Source organism: Leptonychotes weddellii, chromosome 3 (genome assembly GCF_054177405.1).
Source record: "Leptonychotes weddellii isolate Sample4059 chromosome 3, ASM5417740v2, whole genome shotgun sequence".
Taxonomy (NCBI): Eukaryota; Metazoa; Chordata; class Mammalia; order Carnivora; family Phocidae; genus Leptonychotes; species Leptonychotes weddellii.
Window position 1 is genome coordinate 124,443,515 of NC_138371.1, and position 22,782 is coordinate 124,466,296.

General features: G+C 39.7%; 1 protein-coding gene across 1 annotated transcript in view; it reads left to right on the plus strand.

Annotated features, from left to right (window-relative positions):
• Nucleotides 1-22,782, plus strand: part of CPB2 (carboxypeptidase B2) — a 50,032-nt gene that overhangs the window by 1,769 nt on the left and 25,481 nt on the right. The window contains exons 2-5 of the mRNA XM_006747141.3: nucleotides 14,771-14,846; nucleotides 17,177-17,301; nucleotides 19,035-19,143; nucleotides 20,897-20,998. Coding sequence (XP_006747204.1) covers nucleotides 14,771-14,846; nucleotides 17,177-17,301; nucleotides 19,035-19,143; nucleotides 20,897-20,998 — 412 coding nt within the window. The remainder of the gene's footprint in view (nucleotides 1-14,770; nucleotides 14,847-17,176; nucleotides 17,302-19,034; nucleotides 19,144-20,896; nucleotides 20,999-22,782) is intronic.

Genomic DNA, 22,782 nt, shown 5'->3' on the forward strand with positions numbered 1-22,782 from the left:
GCTCAGTTGGTTAAGCGACTGCCTTCGGCTCAGGTCATGATCCTGGAGTCCCGGGATCGAGTCCCGCATCGGGCTCCCTGCTTGGCAGGGAGCCTGCTTCTCCCTCTGACCCTTCCCCCTGTCATGTGCTCTCTGTCTCTCTCATTCTCTCTGTCTCAAATAAATAAATAAAATCTTTAAAAAAAAAAAAAAAAAAAAAAAAGAAATGTTATCTCATTAAATGCCTGCAATCCCACACCCTGGGAATCTTGATGGCGACACCTTACAGAGAAGGAAACTGAGCCCTAGGAAGGATAAATCATTTGCCCCAAATCAAACAATAAGTGTAGAGTTTGGATTCGAACCCATGTTCGCCTCATTTCAACTCATTTCACTGAATAGCATTGCCACTAAAAATCTAGAAATTAGGAAGAAAGCTAATCTGATGGAGGTCAGATTTAGAAACAGTGAGCCTGCAGAGAAGACAGGTGGTCCAGAATGCAGCCTGGGAGAGGGATGGGCTGGAAGTTCAGCGTCAGGGTCCTCACCTGCAGTGGGTCTTTGGTGGCGTGGGGCCTGCCCCTTGGCAGCCGGCGGCCGCAGAGCATGGCGGCTCACGCACGTGCCACCGCCTGGATCATATCATGAACTGAACCCCTAGATAAGACAATCATTAGTAAGGTACTTCCAAAGCTTTACCAGGTCGCTTCAAAATGAGAAAGCATATAACAGTTTAGTGGAACTAAATATTACACAAATAAAGGACTTATGCAAAAAAATAGCAAAGAAATGAATGAGGATATTCCTTCAGGCACGGCTTTTCTTACTATTTCTTGCTTCAGCATATACTTTGGAGTCTGATCGATATCTATGCTTGAAGAGAGGAATAAGAATATGACTATATTTTAACCAATCACATGGTATTGAAAATATTGTCCGTGTGTATTGAGGAAGGGCGAGCTGCAGCTTTGTGGGCAGATACGTATCTGATTCCTCTCTCCCATCCCTCCACCAGAAAGAACATTCCAAACTCTTCTTTCTGTGAGTAAAAATATATATATATTTTTTTTTCCCAACTGTTTCTGAGCTCTGCTTTTCCAGGAAGAGCCTATTACTGAAGCTAAAACAGAAATCTAATTTCATTCAGGGCGAGAGACTTTGATGAATTATTTCTGGGGGCAAGAATACAACCCCTTCTAAAAAGAGCTTACAGTCTGGCTTTTCCCTAAAGCTGTTCTCTGTTATTGTTTTCTTGTCATGATCATTTTCCTAATAACACTTTGTATTCAGGCAATCTCTTACTGGCTGATTTGTAGGTGCATTTTGATACATCTCATCAGCGAAATGCCCCGGAATGAGAACGAGAAAAGTTTTAAAGGCATTAATACCATATGCCAAAGAGAAAAGCAGCCAAACAAACAAACAAAAACCAAAGCATGTCTCCGAGGTCACGTGCTGTTAAAGGCCAAACACCGTAAAGGGCAAAAATAAAATCCTAGCAAGAACCTTGTAAACAGAGACATTAAATGTATTGTGCTCTGATGACCTAGGAGCAGCCTGTCAGCGGAGGCGATTTATTCGAAACAGGGAAGGCGGGGGGGAAGTACAAAGGGAAGAAGGAAAAAGAATTGGGAGAGTGGAGAATGGTTGAGGAGAGAGGGCTTCTGAATTATTAACAGACCACAGGACTTGTTCCTTCTGTCAACTTCATACACGATCTGCCACCTGGAGACCAGTTTATTCTCTTTCCCTTAGCTCCCCCTGATATATTATTTTCATCTTAAAGAACAGGGGACTGGCGGCCTTAAAATACTGTAATGCATAAAACAAAATTGCAGCCTCGAGCGCTGTTCCATTGTTCAGAGGCATCTCACCAGCTTTTCAAATTCAAAAATAATCTTTCAGAACTACAGCAAATGTGAACCTTCTTCTGTAAACCATAGCAGGGGACAGAGCTTGATGAGAATAATCATATTCTTAGAGGGGAAGCAACAGAGGAAATGCTGTCAAGTATTAAAATCTTGGGATCTGGAGATAGCCCCAGAGCTGTGACTTACTAGTTATGCAGCCTTGGACAATTTACTTGTCCTCTTGGAAATTCAGTTTATTTTTTGTGTAACATGACCTGTTATTTCACTGTGCTTACACTTTTCACTCGATATTTGGTGCAAGACTATTTTTTTTTTAAATCTTCAATTGGCTATCGGTTAAATCCTCTAACTGTATCACTTCAGAGATGCAATCAAAACATTTCTTTATTTTCTCATCTCCCTTTGCCCTATTATGTTCCATGTGGTGGAGAAATCTTTCTTTGCCCCTACATGGAAAGTGTGCAAATACTGACTTTTTAGTCCACTCTTTTTTTTTTTTTATTTTAAAGATTTTTATTTATTTATTTGACAGAGAGAGAGATAGCTAGAGCAGGAACACAAGCAGGGGGAGTGGGAGAGGGAGAAGCAGGCTTCCTGCCAAGCAGGGAGCCTGATGTGGGACTCGATCCCAGGACACTGGGATCATGACCTGAGCCGAAGGCAGACGCTTAACGACTGAGCCACCCAGGCACCCTTTCTAGTCCACTCTTAAGTAACTGATAATTTTGGGGTCGTGTTAACATGCAAACAATCTCGATGTAGAAACTAGAATATTGGGTCCATTCAAGGTATTATTCAAATGTCAGTTTCTATAGGAAAACAACTCCTCACCCCCTCTCCATACACACCCCTGACTCTTTTTCTCATTTGCCCTTTTCTTGGGTTTTAACTTCTTAGGAATTTTTCAGATTCCTTTGCTGAGGAATTCTCCAGACCAGGGATAGATGCTTCTCTCACTAGGTGGCCATTTGTGACTCCATGTTTCACCCCTAGGAGTCTTGCCTTCACCCCCACGTTCTTGCCCCTGTAGGCGGCATCTGAGTTATAACTACTTGCCCATGAAGTATTTCTTCTTTTGATTTTAATCACTGTCCAACCAACTGGAGACCAGCCACATGCATGTTTAGCTGGCTTGGGAGCAAGCCAGGCACCAGTCCCCGTGTCCCTAAACTTGAGGAAACATGTTCAGACTTTCCCATTACCCCTTGAAAGTGCCCCCTACTAGTTGGAGATGAGGGAAGTAACACCTCCAAACTTCATCCTCTTTGGGAGAAAGGGTACTGACAAGACTGCAACAACTTGCTGCAAAGAAATATTGTCACAAATCTTCTCCCTTTCTCCACTCTGACCAGCCTTCAGAGCCTCTTTCTGATGAAGTAAGGGGGCGTTGAGTCAGGAAACTGATTTTCAGAAACTATGTAAGCTCTACATAAGGTGACCTGACTGACCCTCATCCCATTTCCTAATTCTATTGTGTTGGCGCTTGGGCCAAACGGGTGGAGACAGGAAGAGTCTGGCTCACCACAGTTGGAACCTGGACACATTAATATATTTTATGGTGCAGTTTTACCCTCATCATTTTAGTCCTCCACGCTTCCCGATTTATTTTTCTATATTTCCTTAAATTTTTTTCTCCTTAAGAAAGAGGCCCATTGGGATAACACATTTTTTACCTTTACTTTTTCTTTTTTTCTCTTTTCTGTTGACTAACTTTGGTCAAATACATTAGAAAAATGCCCTTATCTTCTAGTCAACACAACACTTCCCTTACGTGGGATTGAAATGTAGCCTGTTGGAATAATGGAGAGCGCATTGCTGGGTAAAAGGCATCCCATTTCATTGTTAGCTTAAGCTAACACAGTTAGCTAATTATGATTTACTTATATGAGTCTCCACTTCTTTATACTTCACATCAAAAGAGAGCTTTGAGTTTTTCACTCTTTGGCTCAAATACCCCAAATGGGGCCCAACGACCTTATAAATAAGGGCCACAATCCTGACCCCAGCTTTTAAGACTCTCAGTGGTCAGATCCCATCCTGCCCATTCATCCTGCTTTTATTTCCTGGTACATCCCAACAGAAGCCCTATATTCCTGCCCATGCGGATCACTTGCCATTCCTTCAGCTCTGCTTTCGCTTTTCCACTTATGTACAGTACTTATGCCATTTCTTCTCCAATTCATCTGCCAAACTTCTACCTATCTCAGTCTAATATCCCTATATTTACCATATCTTGCCCATCTCAGAAGTCCAGCTCAAAGTGTCTCCATTCTCTGATGACCTCAGCCCCCAATAACTTCTGACTTTGTATTCTTAGAGAATACAAACTCATAGTGCACTTCACATGTTTTATCCCACATAGTAGACCCCTGTATCTGTTGTGGGTTAGTTTCCCCAGGAAGCAGGCTCTGAGATAGAGATTTGTATGTAGGACGTTTCCTGGAAAGCGATCTTGGGACCAACATTTGTGCAGGAATGAAGGAAAGAGAACTGGATGAGGAGAAACTGAAAAATGATGCAGTCACATGAAGCCCTGGGATCCCTAAAGCTGAGTTGTCCGTGCAAAGTTGTCCCACGCTGGGGCAAGGGCATATATATACTATATATATATATATAGTATATAACCCATACTTATTAGTCATTGGAGGTGGACTATACCTGGGAGGGGGCATGACCTTGGCAACATGTCCTTCTTCAGTCAAGGAAAAGTCCTAGAAATGGACTCGAGTGACCGCAGCCAACACCTGCAGAAGCTGGGGAAACGAGAGTTCATTCCTGCGTGGGGACCTGCACAGCACAACATGGCGTCTCCTATAGTCCAGCCCTTGTGCCACTCAGATCAATCTGCTTCCAAAATAAGCTTTGGGAGCAGCTCCTCTGGATTCTGGTTGCTCTCTTTTGCTGGAGGAAACACACAAGAGGAACATTAGTGGGATTAACTGCAGCCCACCACAGCTATACCTAGTCTTGAGACAATAACCAATACTCATCTTTTTTCTTTTCTACAATCCATTCTGCTTCCCTTTCACCAGTGTGCTTACCGTGGTCTAGGTGACTTACCTGGTGAGATGACCCAGCCCCTCGACCTTCAAGGGTCAGAGCCTCCAATCACCATGTCCTTTTGGGCCATGACTGTTGCATTTGTCCATATACTTCAAAATTGGACAAGGGAGTATTACAGAATGCCTAAGTTTATCATCTACGTACCAAATGTATTCTTCCCTGCCAGCGTAACTGTATGTGAATGCAGCCCTCAATATCCTCCTGATGATCAAGGTCACTTACCCCTTCCAGCATAACTCCTCTCCTTCCTGATAATCTTTTGGGACAAGGAGACTGAAATGACTGGGTAGCTGCAACAGCAGTCAGTTTAATAAGACTCTTGCCATGACCCCTGTGGGAGTTTTTCCTCTTCTGGGAACCAGAACTTTTAAATTTATAGAGCCATATTTGTAGATTGCAAGTACAAATTCCCCTAATTCACCTGGAATGGTGGTGAATAAAGCCACTTCAGCTTGGTTCCGGGAACCCTGTATTCTAACTTGTGGAGACACCACACCATATAATGATTATTGATTTAAAACTGCATCCTGGAAGATGTTGCCCCTTTCCAAGCTAGCACCTCAGATAATCCATTCTAATTGCTATATGTGGCTAGCTGCTTCTGGGTGGTGTGGTATGTGATATGTCCAGTGGATTCCATGGAGGTGCCCATTCTGCACCTCCATTGTTGTAAAGTGGATTCCTTAATCGGATACAGTGTTAGGTGGGATTCTGTGTGGATCAAACATTATATAAGTCCTGCTATGGTAACATTAGTTGAGACCCTGCAGGTAAAAGAGGCAAATCCAGACCCAGAGTGGAAGGGGACCAAAGTAGGCAACTTCTCCCCAAGTGGTTGCTTGGTCTCTTCGTGGAATGGTGCTGATTACAGGGCTTGGTTTTGGTTTCTATTGCTGTCAAGTTGGACATTTGGCAGCAACAGTTGCTCTATCAATCTTGGTGAGTAAGAACCCATCCTGTTGGGCCATGCAAAACTTCCCATCCTCGCCATCATGGCTATTCTGTTCACACGCCCTTTGTGCCAGCATTGGGGTGACTGTTGACAGAGGCTGGCTGACATCAACTGCCTAATCATTTTGTTTACATAGTTAGTTAGTGCCTGTTGTTTGGTGGGTGCTCTCTGTTAGGGGTTACAATGTGATACAAAGATCTCCACACTTTCTTCCCACTTCCCTAGTCCTCCAAGAAGCAGACACCAAGTTAGAATTAGACATACAAGAGATGTATTGAGAAAAATGCTTGAAAGGAAGAAATGAGGGGGGGACAAGAAGAGGCTCTTGGGAGAGACATAAAACTGCAATGCTGATTTAATCCCTGTGGAGGAAAAAAGGAAGGAAGGAAGGTGGAGCACAGAGGGTCTTAGATTGTAGTGCAGTTCTAAGAAAGTTTTTGCAAAGTTGATAAGACGGTTCTTGAGCTAATGTCATCCATCCGAAGAGCCCCTCCCCACCATCTTTCAGTAATGAGCCTGCCTTGGTATCCCCACCTTGCTCATTATTAGCTGTCCACTATGGACCCATCTGGTTTTTGTGAAAGCCAGACTAATGAATTTAAAGTGGATTTGTAGAAACCACCACCCTTGCATCTTTAGGTCTTTAAGGGTGGCACTAATATCTGCAATTTCCCCCAGAATGCTTCTTGGTTTGTTTGGGATTTTTTTCCTTCTCCTGGCTGAGGGTGAGGGCTTCATCTTTTGGCTTTTCCCACTATGATAGCTCTTACTTTACAGGCAAGGAACTGATGTGGGGGTTCTACCAATTACCAAGTATGTCCATCTCAGTTTTACATTTGGGGACCAGGGATATGATCATTGGTGGGTCCACAGACCCGGTGCCTCCACCAAGAGCTGGACCTAAACTAGCACTTCAGATCTCCAGGTGTCAGTGTCAGCTTGGACCCTGCATCCAAAAGACCTCAGAATGATCGAGTATTCCCCTTTCTCCAGTGTGCAGAGTTCCTGAGTACATTTTCATAGGTTGCTTTGGGAAGGGACAGAGGAAGTAATGATCGTATACCCTTTCTATACTGTTGCAGGATCTTTCCTTGGGGGCCTCGCCTCCCCACTTCAGGAAAGAAATTCTGGGTCTAAGAACCTACATCTGGAAACTGGGCAATGGATTGTGACTCTTAATTGGGATAGCTGTCCTTAGCTTCTCTCATATTCATCCTTGATTTATTTCGATTGTAAAGATTGAACAATGCTTTTGTTGGCTGCCATTTATCTTGCCCCTGAGAACTCTATGTTCTTTTAACTAACTCTATAGCTTTCTGTGGATCATGTTCTTCTGGGCCCAACTTGTCAAGGATGGTTAAACACTGCCACCTGGCTTCTATTATATAATGATTTCATCACCCCCATTGCTATGGGAGAGCTCAGTTCTGTAATGTCATCTCTTACTTTCACCTCTCCTCCTACCCTCGTAACTGGTAGCTAGGGTTAAGTCATGACATAATCTGGTGGCACAAGTGCTGAGTATGTTAATAAAGGAGAGGGATTATATCTCCAAAGAGGTACACTCACCCAAGATACAGGATTTGACATTCTAGTTAGATCCTTGGGAGGTGGTGCTAATTGCTGCTAGGATTTTTTTTTTTTTTGGAAGCTTGGAGAAAACAGTGGCCTACATTTAGTGAACTAGAAATGCCAGAGCTATTATGGCAGATGGTGAACATGCTAGAATGAAAATACTATGAAAGACTAGAAAACCCACTATACTCCCCTGATGGGCTCAGAGAACATTTAAAAACAACAAGGAATGTTCTAGCAAAAGGGTCAGCAGCAGTATAAGAAGCTTGGCAGTGGTTTTTTCACAGTTAGAGTAACATTTTAATAGTTTCCCCCCCCGATTAAATAAAATAAGAGCTTTTTTTGGTTAATTAGTAATACAGAAAGGCATAAAATTGGGGAGAAAAAACACCGAGATTTCATCACCCTGAGAAAACATCATTAACATTTTGGTGATCATTCTTTCCTGTGTTTCTCTATACATTTATATACACCCTTGTATAATTTTATATTTGTCGAATATCAGATCTTCTATTGGAACTGTAGAGTCCTTTCTTTTAAAAAACAATCTTATTACCTCCCCCCACTTCTCTCACCTACCCAGTCTTTCAATGGCCATCCCCCACCATCCAAATCAATGTTAACTATGCGCTGCTTATTCATTCATCACTTTTCTCCTGCTTTTAACACATGTAATTTTCCTTTTTCTTTCTAATATTTTTTTTCGCAAAAATGGGATATTTTATAGACTTCTCCATATCTTGTTTCTTTCTCTTAGAATGTCATGTAAGTCTCCTGCAAGTTAACTGTTATAAATCTAACTCATTCTTTAGGACTACAAAACATTCCAGAATGTGCAGACATCACCATCATTCAACAATTCTGTTACTGAGAAGCATTCATGTGGTTTCCAGGTTACTATGAATGATCACAGTACCGACCCTTTAATATATTTCTTCAAGCACTGGTTGAATAATGTACACTAACACTGTACCAGGGATTGACATAAAATTTCCTAGTCTCTTTTTTCTGTGAGCTGGTCTTTCCCTCTTCTGAAAATCAAGTCTCCGTAGACTTATTTCCAGAATCTAAATCTTTTAATTAGGATTTCTAAAATAAAACCACCCTCCATTCTGCTGTCAAAGTTATTCTTATAAATCACAAGTGATGTCCTTTTCTTAACTCCTAATTGCCTACAAGATAAAGACCAGATTTCTCAATGTGCATTCAAAGCCTTCTCTAGAGGAGGATGAAAATAAGTTTTCCAATTAATTTCTGTCTAGCTACTATCCCATCCTACACTTGGCAACAAGGAACAGCTTGCTATTTCCCCAACAGTGCCTTTTTGTCTCCTGCCACAGGGTCTTTCCACACTCTAACTTACCCAATCATCTCTTCCATAATGCCTTTGCTAATAATGACAAGCATAAGTTGTCATAACCTCTTTTGCACTTCCAGAGCTCTTGTTACATTTTTTTAATAAAAATTTTATTTGGAATAATTTTAGATTTACAGAAAAGTTGCAAGATATTACAGAGAGTTCCTCAGTTTCCCTTACTGTTAGCATCTTACATTACCATGTTATATTTGTCAAAACTAAAAATCCAACATTGTTAACACTATTACTATTATCTAAACTCCAGACTTTGTTTGGATTTCATCAGTTTTTCCACTAATGTTCTTTTTCTGTTTCAGGATCTAATCTAGGATAAAATGTTGTATCTAGTCATCATGTTGCTGATATTCAATTTTTAAGTGCATATATATACATATATATAGAGAGAGAGAGAGAGAGTCCAGTTTTTTATTTATTTCTGGCAGGAGAGTAAACCTAGTCCTTGTTTCTCCATCTTGACTAAGAGCAAAATCTAAGATTAGTTTTGTTTTGTTTTGTTTTGTTTTTGTTTTTGTTTTTGAGAGAGGGAGAGAGAGAATCTCAAGCAGGCTCCATGACCAGTGCAGACCGATGTGGGGATGGATCCCACAACCCTGAGATCATGACCTGAGATGAAATCAAGAGTCAGACACTCAACCAACTGAGCCACCCAGGCACCCCAAAGTCTAAGACTAGTTTTATTTTTTTTTAATTTTTTAAATGATTTTATTTATTTATTTGAGAGAGAGAGAGACAGCATGAGCAGAGGAGAGGGGCAGTAGGAGAAGGAGAAGCAGACTCCCCACTGAGCAGGGAGCCCAATGTGGGGCTCGGTCCCAAGACCCCAAGATCATGACCTGAGCCCAAGGCAGACACTTAACTAACTGAGCCACCCAGGCGCCTGCTAAGATTAGTTTTAAATAAAGAAAGAGCAAAACATTTTCTTTGTGATCAAAAAAAATATTTAACCCACATTTCAAGGATAATATTTGTCTAAAAATAAAAGAAAAACTTCTTTAAGTTAAAAAATGGGCCCCGTCTGGCAAATGCCACCAATATAGCTTAATGTTAATGTAAATAAAATCGTTACTTCGAGGCATACTAGAAATTTGAGAATGCCATTGTTGTTAACAGATTCCACATATATCTGCAATTTCTCACCTCACTGCCTCCATTCTCTATTTATCCAAATCTCCCTACCTGCAAAATGGATAGAGAGCTGCAAGAATGAGAATAATTTTTAAGAAATTCTTTCCTTTCTGATTAGGTGGTATGTAAAAATAAAGTCAATCCAAATCTTGGCTTTGCAAGAATTGCTGAGCATCCCTTATGGCCCCAGCAAGCATTATAAGGTAGAAAGAAATATTACAAAGCAAAGGTGAGAAAACAAATTAAACCAGGTGTCTACTTAAAAAAGAATCTATTGATGTAATTCATCACATTAAGAGATGAAACTAGAAAACACTGTGCTCACCTCATAAAAACATAGGATAAAATCCACATCCATTCCTTATAAAAACTCATAGCAGAGAGTAGAAGGAAACTTCTTTACCCTGATAAAAGGCACCTATAAAACCCTGCCACAAGCATTCTAATGGTGAAACATCATAACATTTTCTTAAAAATTATGCATCATGCATTTTATTTCCACTTCCGTTCAACACTGTACTGCAGGTCCTGGTCAATACAGTCAGGCAAGAAAAAAAAATTCTACAAGCTTTGAAATGAAAGAAGCAAAATTTAGTATGTACAATTGTAATGATTTCTTGCAAAGAAAAAAACCCAAAATATCTACATTAAAATGGTTGAAACTACCAAGGGATCTGGATAGAAAATTAATATCTAAAAATTTATTTCATTTCTATGCCTCAACAAGAAAGAATGAAGAGATGGAATACTAAAAATCACTATTTATGAAAGAAAAAAATTTGCTAGAATAAATATAATAAAAATATGCAATATATATATATTTTTTAAACTGGAGAATGGTTTATTCAAGTGTTCAAGCAGGTGAGTAAAAGAAACCAAACCATACACAATGCAGAAACCGTTTCTGGAGGGCGGTGACCTGCCCGCGTTCTCCGTGACTAGCTGTTTGGTGAACGTCAGGACGAACACGAACAATACACATTAGGCTGGAGAGAGCTGCCCGTTTTCCTAAGAGAAGACAAATCTCATTTTTCACTAACTTCATGTAGAAACTCCCCATCACCAACAAGCCTTTAGGTCACCAACTTTGTTTTGGCCCTATTAAAATTCTTGAGAGTATCCCGAATTGGTATTTTTTTCTAATACTGCCCAAATAAACCTAGCCTTTAGTAAACCTAGAGATCACAGGCATCAATGCCCATATGTAATATTTTTATAGATAAAATTATAAAATATTTTTGACGGTTATTAAAGAATGCCTAAACTGGGCGCCTGGGTGGCTCAGTTGGTTAAGCGACTGCCTTCGGCTCAGGTCATGATCCTGGAGTCCCTGGATCGAGTCCCGCATCGGGCTCCCTGCTCGGCAGGGAGTCTGCTTCTCCCTCTGACCCTCCCCCCTCTCATGTGCTCTCTCTCATTCTCTCTCTCTCAAATACATAAATAAAATCTTTAAAAAAAAAAAAAGAATGCCTAAACTGGTAGGCAAATCTATTGTATTAATGATAAGGAGACTCAGAATCAGGAGAATGTCAATTCTCCCAAATTATTGATTTATAATAATACTAAACAAAATCCAAACTTTTTTCATGGAACACAACAAGCTGATTTTTTAAAAAATTCAAATCCAATTAATTAACATATAATGTATTATTTGTTTCAGAAGTACACGTCTGTGATTCATCAGTCTTACATAACACCCAACGCTCACCATAACACATAGCCTCCCCAGTGTCCATCACCCATCCCCATCTTCCCACGCCCCTCCCCTCCAGCAACCCTCAGTTTGTTTCCTAAGATTAAGAGTCTCTTACGGTTTGTCTCCCTCTCTGGTTTTGTCTTGTTTCATTTTTCCTCTCTGATTTTTAAAATTTATTTGGAAAAGCAAAATGTCAAACCAAGAAAATCTCTAAAAAGAACTAGACAAGGGAGAGGGGAAACAGGAGCTTGTCCTATAGGTTAAGATTTAATATGAAGCTACAATCACATGGATGAATGGTATCAGCCCAAAGATAGACAAGTAAATCCATGGAACTTAAAAGAGATCCAAGAAATAGACCACACCACATCAGTAAGGGTAATCCTTGATTATGCTATATAACTAATGCACCCTGAAATAGCTTTACTTGCCACAACACAGGTTTCTTTGTCACGTATATCATCAATTAATGAAGCCATCCGGCTCTGCCTGGTCCTCTCCTCCAACTTGAAGATCTGGGCTGCTTCCCTATTACAATTCCTTGGGGTTCTTTGCTTCTAGCCCCAGGGTAAGAGACCACATAGCACATAAAGACTCCCACCTGCTCTTAACTGTGGCACACCCCTCCCTCCCACATTTCCGTTGTTGAGAACTCAAGCACATGGTCTCAATACAACCACAGGGAAGGCTGGGAAATGCATTTTTTGTGTATCCCCAGAAACAAAAAATGATGTGATGAACCAGCATTGTCTCTGCCGAAGAGTATGAAAACTTATACATGACAGAATTGGCATAGCTGATCCCTGGGGAAAGTATTAATGATTAACAAATGACGCTAAGAAGAAAAAAAGGAACTCAAGTCCTTCTTTACACCGCACACAAACGAATAATTTTCAAATAGATTTAAAAACTTAAATAAGAAAGACAAAAGACAAAACTAAAAGACAGCCTAGGGAATGGGAGAAGATATTTGTAAATGACGTATCTGATAAAAGGTTGCTATCAGAAATATATAAAGAACTTATACAACTCAACATCAAAAAAATAGAAACCCAAAGAAACCCCCAAATAATCCAATTAAAAATGGGCATAAAGACATGAACAGACATTTCTCCAAAGAATACAGGTGGCCAACAGACACATGAAAAAATGCTCAACATCACTCATCATCAGGGAAATACAAATCAAAACCACAGTGAGATACCACCTCACACCTGTCAGAGTGGTTAAAACAAAAAACACAAAAAACAACAAGTGTTGGCGAGGATATGGTAAAAAAGAACCCTCATGTGCTATTGGTGAGAATGCAAACTGGTGCAGCCACTGTGGAAAACAGTATAGAGGTTCCTCAAAAAGTTAAAAATAAAATTATCATATGATCCAGTAATTCCACTATGTATTTACCCAAAGAATACTAAAACACTAATTCGAAAAGATGTACCCACCCTTATGTTTATTGCAGCATTATTTACAATAGCTAAATTATGGAAGCAGCCCAAGTGTCCCTCAACAGATAAATGGATAAAGAACATGTAGTATATATATACAATGGAATATTATCTAGCCATAAAAAAGAATACAATCTTGCCATCTGCAACAACATGGATGGATCTAAAGAGTATAATGCTAAGTGAAATAAGTCAAACAGAAAGACAAATACCATAGATTTCACTCATATGTAGAAACTAAACAAGCAAATGAACAAAGGAAGAAAAGAGAGAGAGAAAAAACAAGAATCAGACTCTTAACTATAGAGAATAAACTGATGGTTTTCAGAGCAGAGGTGGGGGGAGGGAATGGATGAAAGAGGTGAAGTGAATTAAGAGTACATTTATCATGATCAGCACTGAGTAATGTATAGAATTGTTGAATCATTATATTATATGCTTGAAACTAATACAACACTGTATGTTAACTATACTGGAATTCAAATTAGAAAAAGAAGAAAGGCAAAAGAAATATAAGAGAATATCTTTAAGACCTAGGGATTGGGAAAGAGTTCTTAACACACAGTAAAGCACAAACCTAGAAGGAAATGATGGCTAAAAATACATTGTACAGAGAGAGAAAAGAGAAACAAACTGGTACAAGATATTTTCAATACATTTAACTGCCACAGGGTTAGTATCTAGATTATAAAAAGAAATTCTGCTAGTAGATTGTCACAAAAAATAATTGAATGGAAATAATTGTACTTCATTAGTAAGTCAGAAAATTAAAATTAAAATTACATTAAAGATTCCATTTCAATTCAACCATTCAATTGGAAAAATTAAAACGTCAGGCAGCATCAAGGGTTACCAAGGAGGAGGAGCTATAGGAAATCATTTCCACTACAGGTGAAAATATAAACTGGTGTAAAAAGTTTGAGAAATAATTTGGTACTATTCTTTGAAATTAAAATATGTGTACCCCCAAGATATAGCAATTCCACTTGTAAACAAATTCCAACACATGGGGACTATGGCTACATTTTTCAACACAGATGATAAACTTGAAAATACAATGTTGAGTGAGAAAAATAAGATACAGGAAGATATATATAGTACACCATTTTTATAGAGTTAAATCAAGCAAATCTAAGGGTATCTTAAGAATCTACACATTAAAGAATCCAAACATGTATTTAAGAATCCATACTATTGAGGAAAAGTAAGGGAACGAGCAAAATGAAAATTTAAGGTAGTGGATACCTTTGGGGTGTGGCGGGGGAGTGGGGACAAGGACACAAGGAGCTTCAAGGACATCCAATAACGGATTTCTTAAGTGGCATAATGGGTTCCCAGGCATTCATCTTATTATGTAATCAGTGAATGTTAATATAAATATTCCCTTATGCATCAAATATTCAATTTTTAAAATTAAAACCACCCAGGTATGCACACGCACACAAAGGAGAAGAAAGAAGTAAGTACTCCCATTCAACAGAGTTATTGATTTGGCAGGTGCTCAGGAGCAGAAAGAACGAGAAAGTGCATGTTCTCTTTTTAACACTTAGTCTGTAGCAAGATCCTCTTTTACCATTTAAAGTTTGTTTCCTTTTCACAATTACCTAGAAGCCCCTCCCAGTATAATTTATCTCATTTTCACTTTTTTATTTAACATCAAAATTCTGTGTTATTTTTTCCCAGTGGCCAGGTTTTATCTGCTCTTCCTAGAACCTCCAGGCAAGTTCAGATTCTGCAGAATCTTACTACAACATACGAGGTAAATTCTCCTTCATTTATCTTTACAGGCGACCCTTGAATAACACTGATTTGAACTGTGGGGATCCACTTACACACAGATTGTTTGTTTGTTTGTTTTTTCTGCGAAATACAGTATAGTACTGTAAATGTATTTTCCTTATGATTTTCTTAATAACATTTTCTTTTCCCTAGTTTAATTATAAGAATACAGTATATAATACATACAGCACATGAAATACATGTTCATCAACTGTTTATGTTATCAGTAAGGATCCAGTTAACAGTGGGCTGTTAGTAGTTAAGTTTTGGGGAAATCAAAAGTTATATGCAGATTTTCAACTGCATGGGAGTTGGCACCCCTAACCCCCACATTCTTCAAGGATCAACTGTATGTTAGCCTCACTAGGTGTGACTTTTGTGTACGATGTTCTCTCATATGTTGTCTGAATTACATATAGTTGGTATAACCCCCCCTTTTTTTTTTGAAATAGAGAGCGAGCAGGGGGGAGGGGCAGAAAAAGAGAGAGAGAGAGAGAGAGAATCTTAAGCAGGCTCCATGCCCAGCCAGGAGCGTGACACAACCTGAGACCCTGAGATCATGACCTGAGCCAAAGTCAAGAGTCAGACCTTAACCAACTGAGCCATGCAGGCGCCCTTAAACCCCTCTTCTTATAGCCATCTCGCCCTTCCCATCATCACATGATTTTGCTGGTTGCTAAAATCAAAACTTCTTCATTTGTGCTATTGGCTTTTCAGCCAATTTCATAATAATTGTACTTTGGGAATTAAAGTGTGTACTTACAAAGATGTTGTGATAACAGAAGTCCAATAGAACTTTGTTTATAAAACAATGGTTTGTAAAAGGAATAAGTATCAAACCACAAGGGAACATTTATTAAAATCTTCATGCCTGGGACGCATCTCCCCAGAATGCTTAATGTGTAGAAAGCTGACAAGAGTTACAAAATGTCATGGTAGAAAATTGATGTCTCCCTATTTGTCAGTTAAGGTTCTCCAAGAAGCAGACATCAAAACCAGATTAAAGATGCCAGGGAAGCGGGTGCCTGGGTGGCTCAGTCGTTAAGCATCTGCCTTCAGCTCAAGTCATGATCCCAGGGTCCTGGAATCGAGCTCTGCACCGGGCTCCCTGCCCAGCAGGAAGCCTGCTTCTCCCTCTCATACTCCCTCTGCTTATGTTCCTATTCTCACCATCTCTCTCTCTCTTTCTCAGATAAATAAATAAATAAATAAAATCTTAAAAAAAAACAAAGATGCCAGGGATGGACTAGGAGGGGAATGCTTGTGATGGATGAAGAGGAGGAAGCTAAAGATGGTAGGAGGCACTTTCAGACCATGACGCAGCTCTGACGCTTGTGCAGAAATGGAGGTTCTCTAGGGTAGTTCTGATGAAGGTTTGGCTGGACCAGTGGTGCGTCCTTAGGCCAAAGCTACCTGGAAGAGGAAACCCAGATCTTGCAGAAATGGGCCTACAAGAATATGCCCTCGGTGCTCAATCAGTGGCTGGCTGCAGCCCTAGGGCAGCTTGGCCTCAGTCTCCAGTGGACCAAGAGGTACAGGGGCTGGGAAGGGCATTCAACTGTGCTCCTCTCAACAGAACTGAGCGGTGCGTTTTCATGGCCACCACACCATGGCCAGAGGACATACCACCAGAGGAAGCATCAGAGTTCTTGTTCTGCCACTTCCTACATGTATGATTTTAGACAAGTTGGCTATGAGCATTAATTTCTTCATTATTTCCAATGAAATAATAACAATGGAAATAATAACACCTGCTAGCCCATAGCAAAGTATAATTATAATGGTCAAAGGAAATGGGTGTGAAAGTGCTTGGAAAAAGCCCAGTAAAACAGAAAAAAGTGTAAGTATTATTGAAAGGCATTGCCCAAAGTCCATAATTAGATTAAAGAAAAGGAATACTGAAGGATAATAATTACCAAGGACATGGAATTTTTTTAAAGAAAATCAACACTTAATTAACTTTCTAGACAGAGTGCATTTCTCCTTTACACATCTGACATACAGAGCCAGCTTTATAATTGGGTCAAAAATATATTCATTCACTCATTTATTCTTGTCTCACCAAATATTTATTGAGTGCCCTATATGTCCCAGGCCTTCTTTAGCAACTGGGGTTACAGAGAAGAATAAAACAAGCCCCCTGCAAGATAAATGTTTACACTGCCACGTGTGTGAATAGTGACTGGTTACCAGCGGCCAGGAAACGTCTTTTTCATTTCTCCTAGGGACACATTCTTATGGCTTTCGCTACAGATGAGAATGACATAAACAACCATTTTTGTTTTCATTTTTTGCCCCTTGAAAATGCAGATTGTTCTCTGGCAGCCAGTAACAGCTGAATTTATTAAGAAGCAGAAGGAAGTCCATTTTTTTGTGAGTGAGTCTGATGTAAACAATGTGAAAGCCCATTTACATGACAGCACAATTCAATTCAGGTAGGCATCATTCAATATTTATTGAGTAGCCATTATAAGCACCTATGATGTATTTTGCTAGCAGACGGTATAATTGCTTCCCGGAAAAATGAACACTTACGTTGAACATGGCAACATGGAAATTTCTAAAGTGGACTGGTGATGAGGCCCCAGTGGCTAGCTCTGTGACCTTGGACAAGTGGTTTAATCTCTCAAGATCTAGGTCCCTTATCTGAAAATGCCTCAGACTCAGCGATCTGAGGAGCCTCTTAGAGTTCCTCCTTATTCCTTCCTTCTCATAGTTTTTCTACTCTGTGCCTAGACCTGGGGAGCAAAATTGTCATTCACCTTAGTAGGTTTTGTGGTATCTCTTGAAAAAGCAGCGCTGAAGGGGATTTGGCTTCCTTCCTTGCTTCACAAGGTCAGTGAACATTCTTGAATGTCTGGCCCTAAACGAAACACTGTATCAGAGGCAATTTCTGTTCAGACTCCATGTCCCTTCCTCTTAGATTCTCCTATCCAATGTCTCCTTCCTGCATCCACTGCCCAAGAGCGGGTCTTCCATAAGCTACCCTAGGACTTCCTGGAGGCCATGCTCTCTTCTGTGTATCAATGGGCAGCCTTTGGATAATGTGCTATAATAATTATTTTTAAAAAATATTTTATTTATTTATTTAATTGACAGAGAAAGACAGCGAGAGAGGGAACACAAGCAGGGGGAGTGGGAGAGGGAGAAGCAGGCCTACCTAGGAGCAGGGAGCCTGATGCGGGGCTCGATCCCAGGACCCTGGAATCATGATCTGAGCCGAAGGCAGTCGCTTAACCAACTGAGCCACCCAGGCGCCCCCACTATAATAATTATTAATAATATGTTATAGGTGTTTACTGCCTTCCAGGGACTGTGCTGAGCCTTTATATACATTGCTTCATTTAACTCTTAATTTAACTCTGTGAGAGAGATACTATCCTCATTATGCAGATGGAAAAATGTTTCATATTCACAAAGGAATTTTGCAAGATCATACCACATAGAACATAGCAGAGCTAAGAGTTGAACTCAGACTCTTCTGATGTCAAAGCCTTGGCTTTTATCTGTTGGCCTTAAAGAAAAAGGAAAATGATATTAAAATGATAGCTAACTTTCAAACTGTTCATCCCGTGTGAAGGAACAGCTTAATTCAGTTACAATGTTTGCCTAGTTAACAAGGGGGTACTTCTGAAGAGAATTAAACAAGGTGACTTTCCAGTACCTTCCCTTTCCCTGTGCTTCTGTTTCTCTAGAGATCTGATCATCTTTGGCTATGCAGAACATCTGGTATAGAAACACGGTTGTCACAATGAAAAACAAAAAGAAAAGGCTTTCTGCTTCTCCTTGGTCCTTAACTAAAACCAGAATAATACAAAGTTACTCTGGATTTAAGAAAGTTGTCCATTAATCTATACATTAAAGACACTGATGAATCACAATCAAGGAATGTTGGTAATGGTGGGGAAAGGGTGAGCTTTTGGAGGCCCTGAAAACATATCCTGTAGGAGCCACTTTCTCTCCAGCACCCATGTGGGGTCTCCCAAGAAGGTTTGTGAATTTCAGCTTACTACAATGTTCTGGGTTATTGTTTGCACCTTGATGAACTTTTGCTTGTTCGATTTCTCCATGATTTTTCCCCATGCTCACCTGTTGTTGTGCCTGCAATGGGCCATGGGAAAATAAGAGTCCTGTTTGGAAATCAGCTCTCCCTCTGTTTTGTCCCCAGAATCTTGGTGGAAGAAGTGAAAGATCTTATCCAACAGCAAACTCTCAATGACACGGTCACCCCCCGGACTTCCTCCTCATACTATGAACGGTATCACCCACTAAATGAAGTAAGCCATTACATTTCTCTCCAAAATTACTATTTTCATTTAATTAGCATTGCCATTTCAACCATGGGATATTATTAAAGAAACATAATTAGCGGAAGAGGATAAAAAAAAATCATGATTAGGTTGATTATATGGTGGTAACTTACCCTCTTGTAGATATCTGCCCTGAGAAGATTGCATCATATTTAGTAAACTGCTTCTAAGCAGGCTGTTTGTCCACAGCTAAGAGTATCTCTAACTGTTAGCAGTAATACTGCATGCTAAGGAATAACAAGAAATAAAAAATAGCGCCCTTTTTATTGAAACTGCTACAAAAAAATTAACAATCCAATTAATCATGTCTCTTTGGACCATTACCCTGATTGTACTCTTACTGAATAATGGCAACATTATCTCACTGAATTAAAGGAATTTATACACTTACATTTAGTGCACTGTAAACAAGTGCGTTTTATTCCCCTTAGGAGGAATCTATTTAAACTAATAATAGTAATAATACCACCACCTGTATTTTATTCTTTCACCACCTGTACTTTAATCAAAAAGTTGATTTTTTTCCTATCAGTTCTTACAGGTTCCAATTTTTCTAGAGGGAACCTGAGAAAGATGCTGGGGCTCAGTTGATTGGTGTGAGCTTTCATGTAATACTCTAAGAACCATATCCCCATATTTGTTAGTTGAAAGGGTAAACTCTTTGGAGGACTTTCTTTTTATGTAGTACGCTCCAAGTAATAAAAATCCCTCGATACCTTTTTTCCTTTCATAGGAGTATGCTGCTCTATTGCTTAATATAAGTATTTTTATCATCTTTGGCTAGGTGCCCAGAAACTATTAAGGACCATATCCATGTTTTTAAGACATCTAAGACTTAAGAAATAAGAATCAATTTTCTATTTAATCTTCAAAAACATCTGTTCCTTTCCAGTTAAACCAGAACTCAGTCTCCTTCTAGAATCAATGTGCTTGGCTGATTGATGGGGAAGCTTAAAACTGCACCCCCCTCCTTTATCTCTCTTCCCTTGTCTCTATTCTGCCGAGACCTCTTCCCTCCCACATTCAAACCCTGCTTTGAAGTGGCCACTAGCCTAAAGTCAGGGCCAGGAGGTTTTGTTTTGTCCTCCCACTGTAATCTTGACAGAATCACCAGTACCACTAGACTTCCAGCCAGGAGAATGGTCCTGAATCACACTTCTCGGAGAAAATGTTTTCCCTCCAGATTGTCCTCCCCTTTGCCTCCTCTCATTTTACACATCTTGTTGTGAGTACACAGGTCTCTAGTGGGAAACAATGGCACTGCTATTTATCCTGTGCAAAGATAGTGCCCAGGATTTCCTTAGGTTACTCTTGAAAAGTGAATATTAAAAAAAAAAAAAAAAGTCCCATAGAAAAGTGAACTCAGGAATGAATGGTAAAGAGGATTTCACACACGGAGGCAGGGATTCGATATGATGAGCTTTTAAAAATAACTTTCAGGAGATCTACTCTAAAGATTAACTTTTCCTACTTTGTCGTAAGTTTCTTAGTACTCTTCTACCCTTTCTCTAAACCTTGATACTTTTGAAAACTTTAATTTTACTGATTTTCCTAAACAGCAGAAGAAACACCCAGCCCCAGCTTGCTTTGGTTCCTTATTCTTTCTTTGTACAAAGGTTTTAAAGGGATTGCCTTGCCCTGAAGAAATTGTCTGCTTCCTTTGGCCAGGGAAATGCTTTGAACTTGCTCTGCGACTGACTGCTGGTTTCTCTTTTGATAGATCTACTTTTGGATGGAAGCCATAACTAGGAACTATCCTGAAATGGTTGAAAAAATCCACATTGGATCCTCATACGAGAAGTACCCACTTTATGTTTTAAAGGTGTGTTGTGGGGAGAGTCACTGATCTCTCAACTTCGGAGAATGTATTAATTCTCCACTGCTACTTATTATAACTTGGATTTTTTTCTTTGAGCTATGGAAATATTTGTATTACAAGTGTTCCTCAATTTTAATATCCAGCTATTTGGGGATTGGTTATTACCCTTACATTCTTTCCTTTACTAATGCAGTGTTGGTGTAACAGTGAAAACCCTATTTTTAGAATTTACTCTGTCTATGGGACATAGATAAGCTATTTAACCTTCCTAAGCTTTGGTGGCTACCTTCATAAAAGGAGCGGAGCCATCTGGATTATTTTTCAAGTACTTTATTTACTCTCACCACCATCACCTCTGACTGGCTTACCTGGCAGGGAGGAGAATGAAGAGGAATCTTTTGTTAGACAAACACTGATACTGCTGTAATTTTTGGAAGCAAAGAAAGAGCTGAACAGTCAAACCCAGGGTAAGATAGGAACCAGGGCAATGTTGGGGGCCTTGGCAGTAGGGTTGATATGATAGCTTATGTTCCAATCCCTGTCCATTTGGTTATTTATTTTTAGTTGAATAAATTTGCCTTAGTAAAGGTCTGTGAATACGGCCAAAGAAAGAATTTTTGGGAGCCATGAAACCATACTAATTCCTGCTGTTAATTTCTAATTCTGCATTTTTTTTTAGCAGTTCCCCCTGCCCCCCACCCAAATAATTAGAAAGAAGTTCTAGGAAAAAAGTAAGCATCAGAAAAATACCTTTGACTTAATAACATTTAATTTACGTATAGTTTCCCAACATTATCTATCTAAATTGTGAGAGGTGAGTCTCTTTAGTCAGCCAAAGATAAGATTTCGAGTCGGGGTTCCTGGGTTTTCATTTGTTTTGACAAGAACCTGCAGTGCAAACTCAAGGTAGATGAAACATCAGGTCTTCTTGACAGCTGAGTTGGTCCATCAAATTGGATCCATGCATTTGTGGTCTACCTACCCATGCTGTTTGCTTTTGGCCGTAATGTATGTGCTCTTCAGGACTTGTGTTTCTGGGACCCAGATTTACACATTAGAAGATCATGTTTCCTGCGTGCCTTAGTTCCAGTCTTACTTGACCAAGAACATGCACGCGATGGGAGTCTCTGGGGTTCCTTCATCTTCCCAGTGTCAGGACCGGTACCAAGAGAGTTTGCTTGGCACCGTTAGACAGAAAATTGAGTCAGGCAACTAGTCCAGACAACTCAAGATTTTCTTTTAAATTGAGTAAATTAAATCAGCCACATAGTTCTCCTCTGTGTACTATTTTACTCTTTGAAGCCAATGCCCTTTGATTTTCTCCCTTGCTTTCTTACTGGATTATCTCTAGCTCCAGGTTAGTTAAGAACAAACTTCCCTGAGTGCTGGTGAATGGCAATAAAAATTTAACTCTCTCCTTTTCTTGTTTTGGAATTTCAACTCCACATATTTGTTTAATTTTATAATACTCTTCTCCCTCCCTTCCATACCCCAATTGTGTTGAAACTAATTTTTAAAAGCAAATGAACCAGGATTCATTTTGTGTGGAGGTGTTTTTGAGAACACTTCTGAAGGCACCAAAGTCTATCACTGAGGACAGATTAGGAGCTCTTATTCCAGAATTGGCAGCTTGCACTAGCTCCCCATACAATGAATCAAAACAAGGCCTCTGTCCCCACACCTGGTGGTAAAAAGTTTGTGTGAACTTAAATGTGTACTTTTTTCTGTGGGCAATGAGGAAATCGTCTATACGTAAAAAGTATGCACCCTGGGAAAAACGGTGAGGG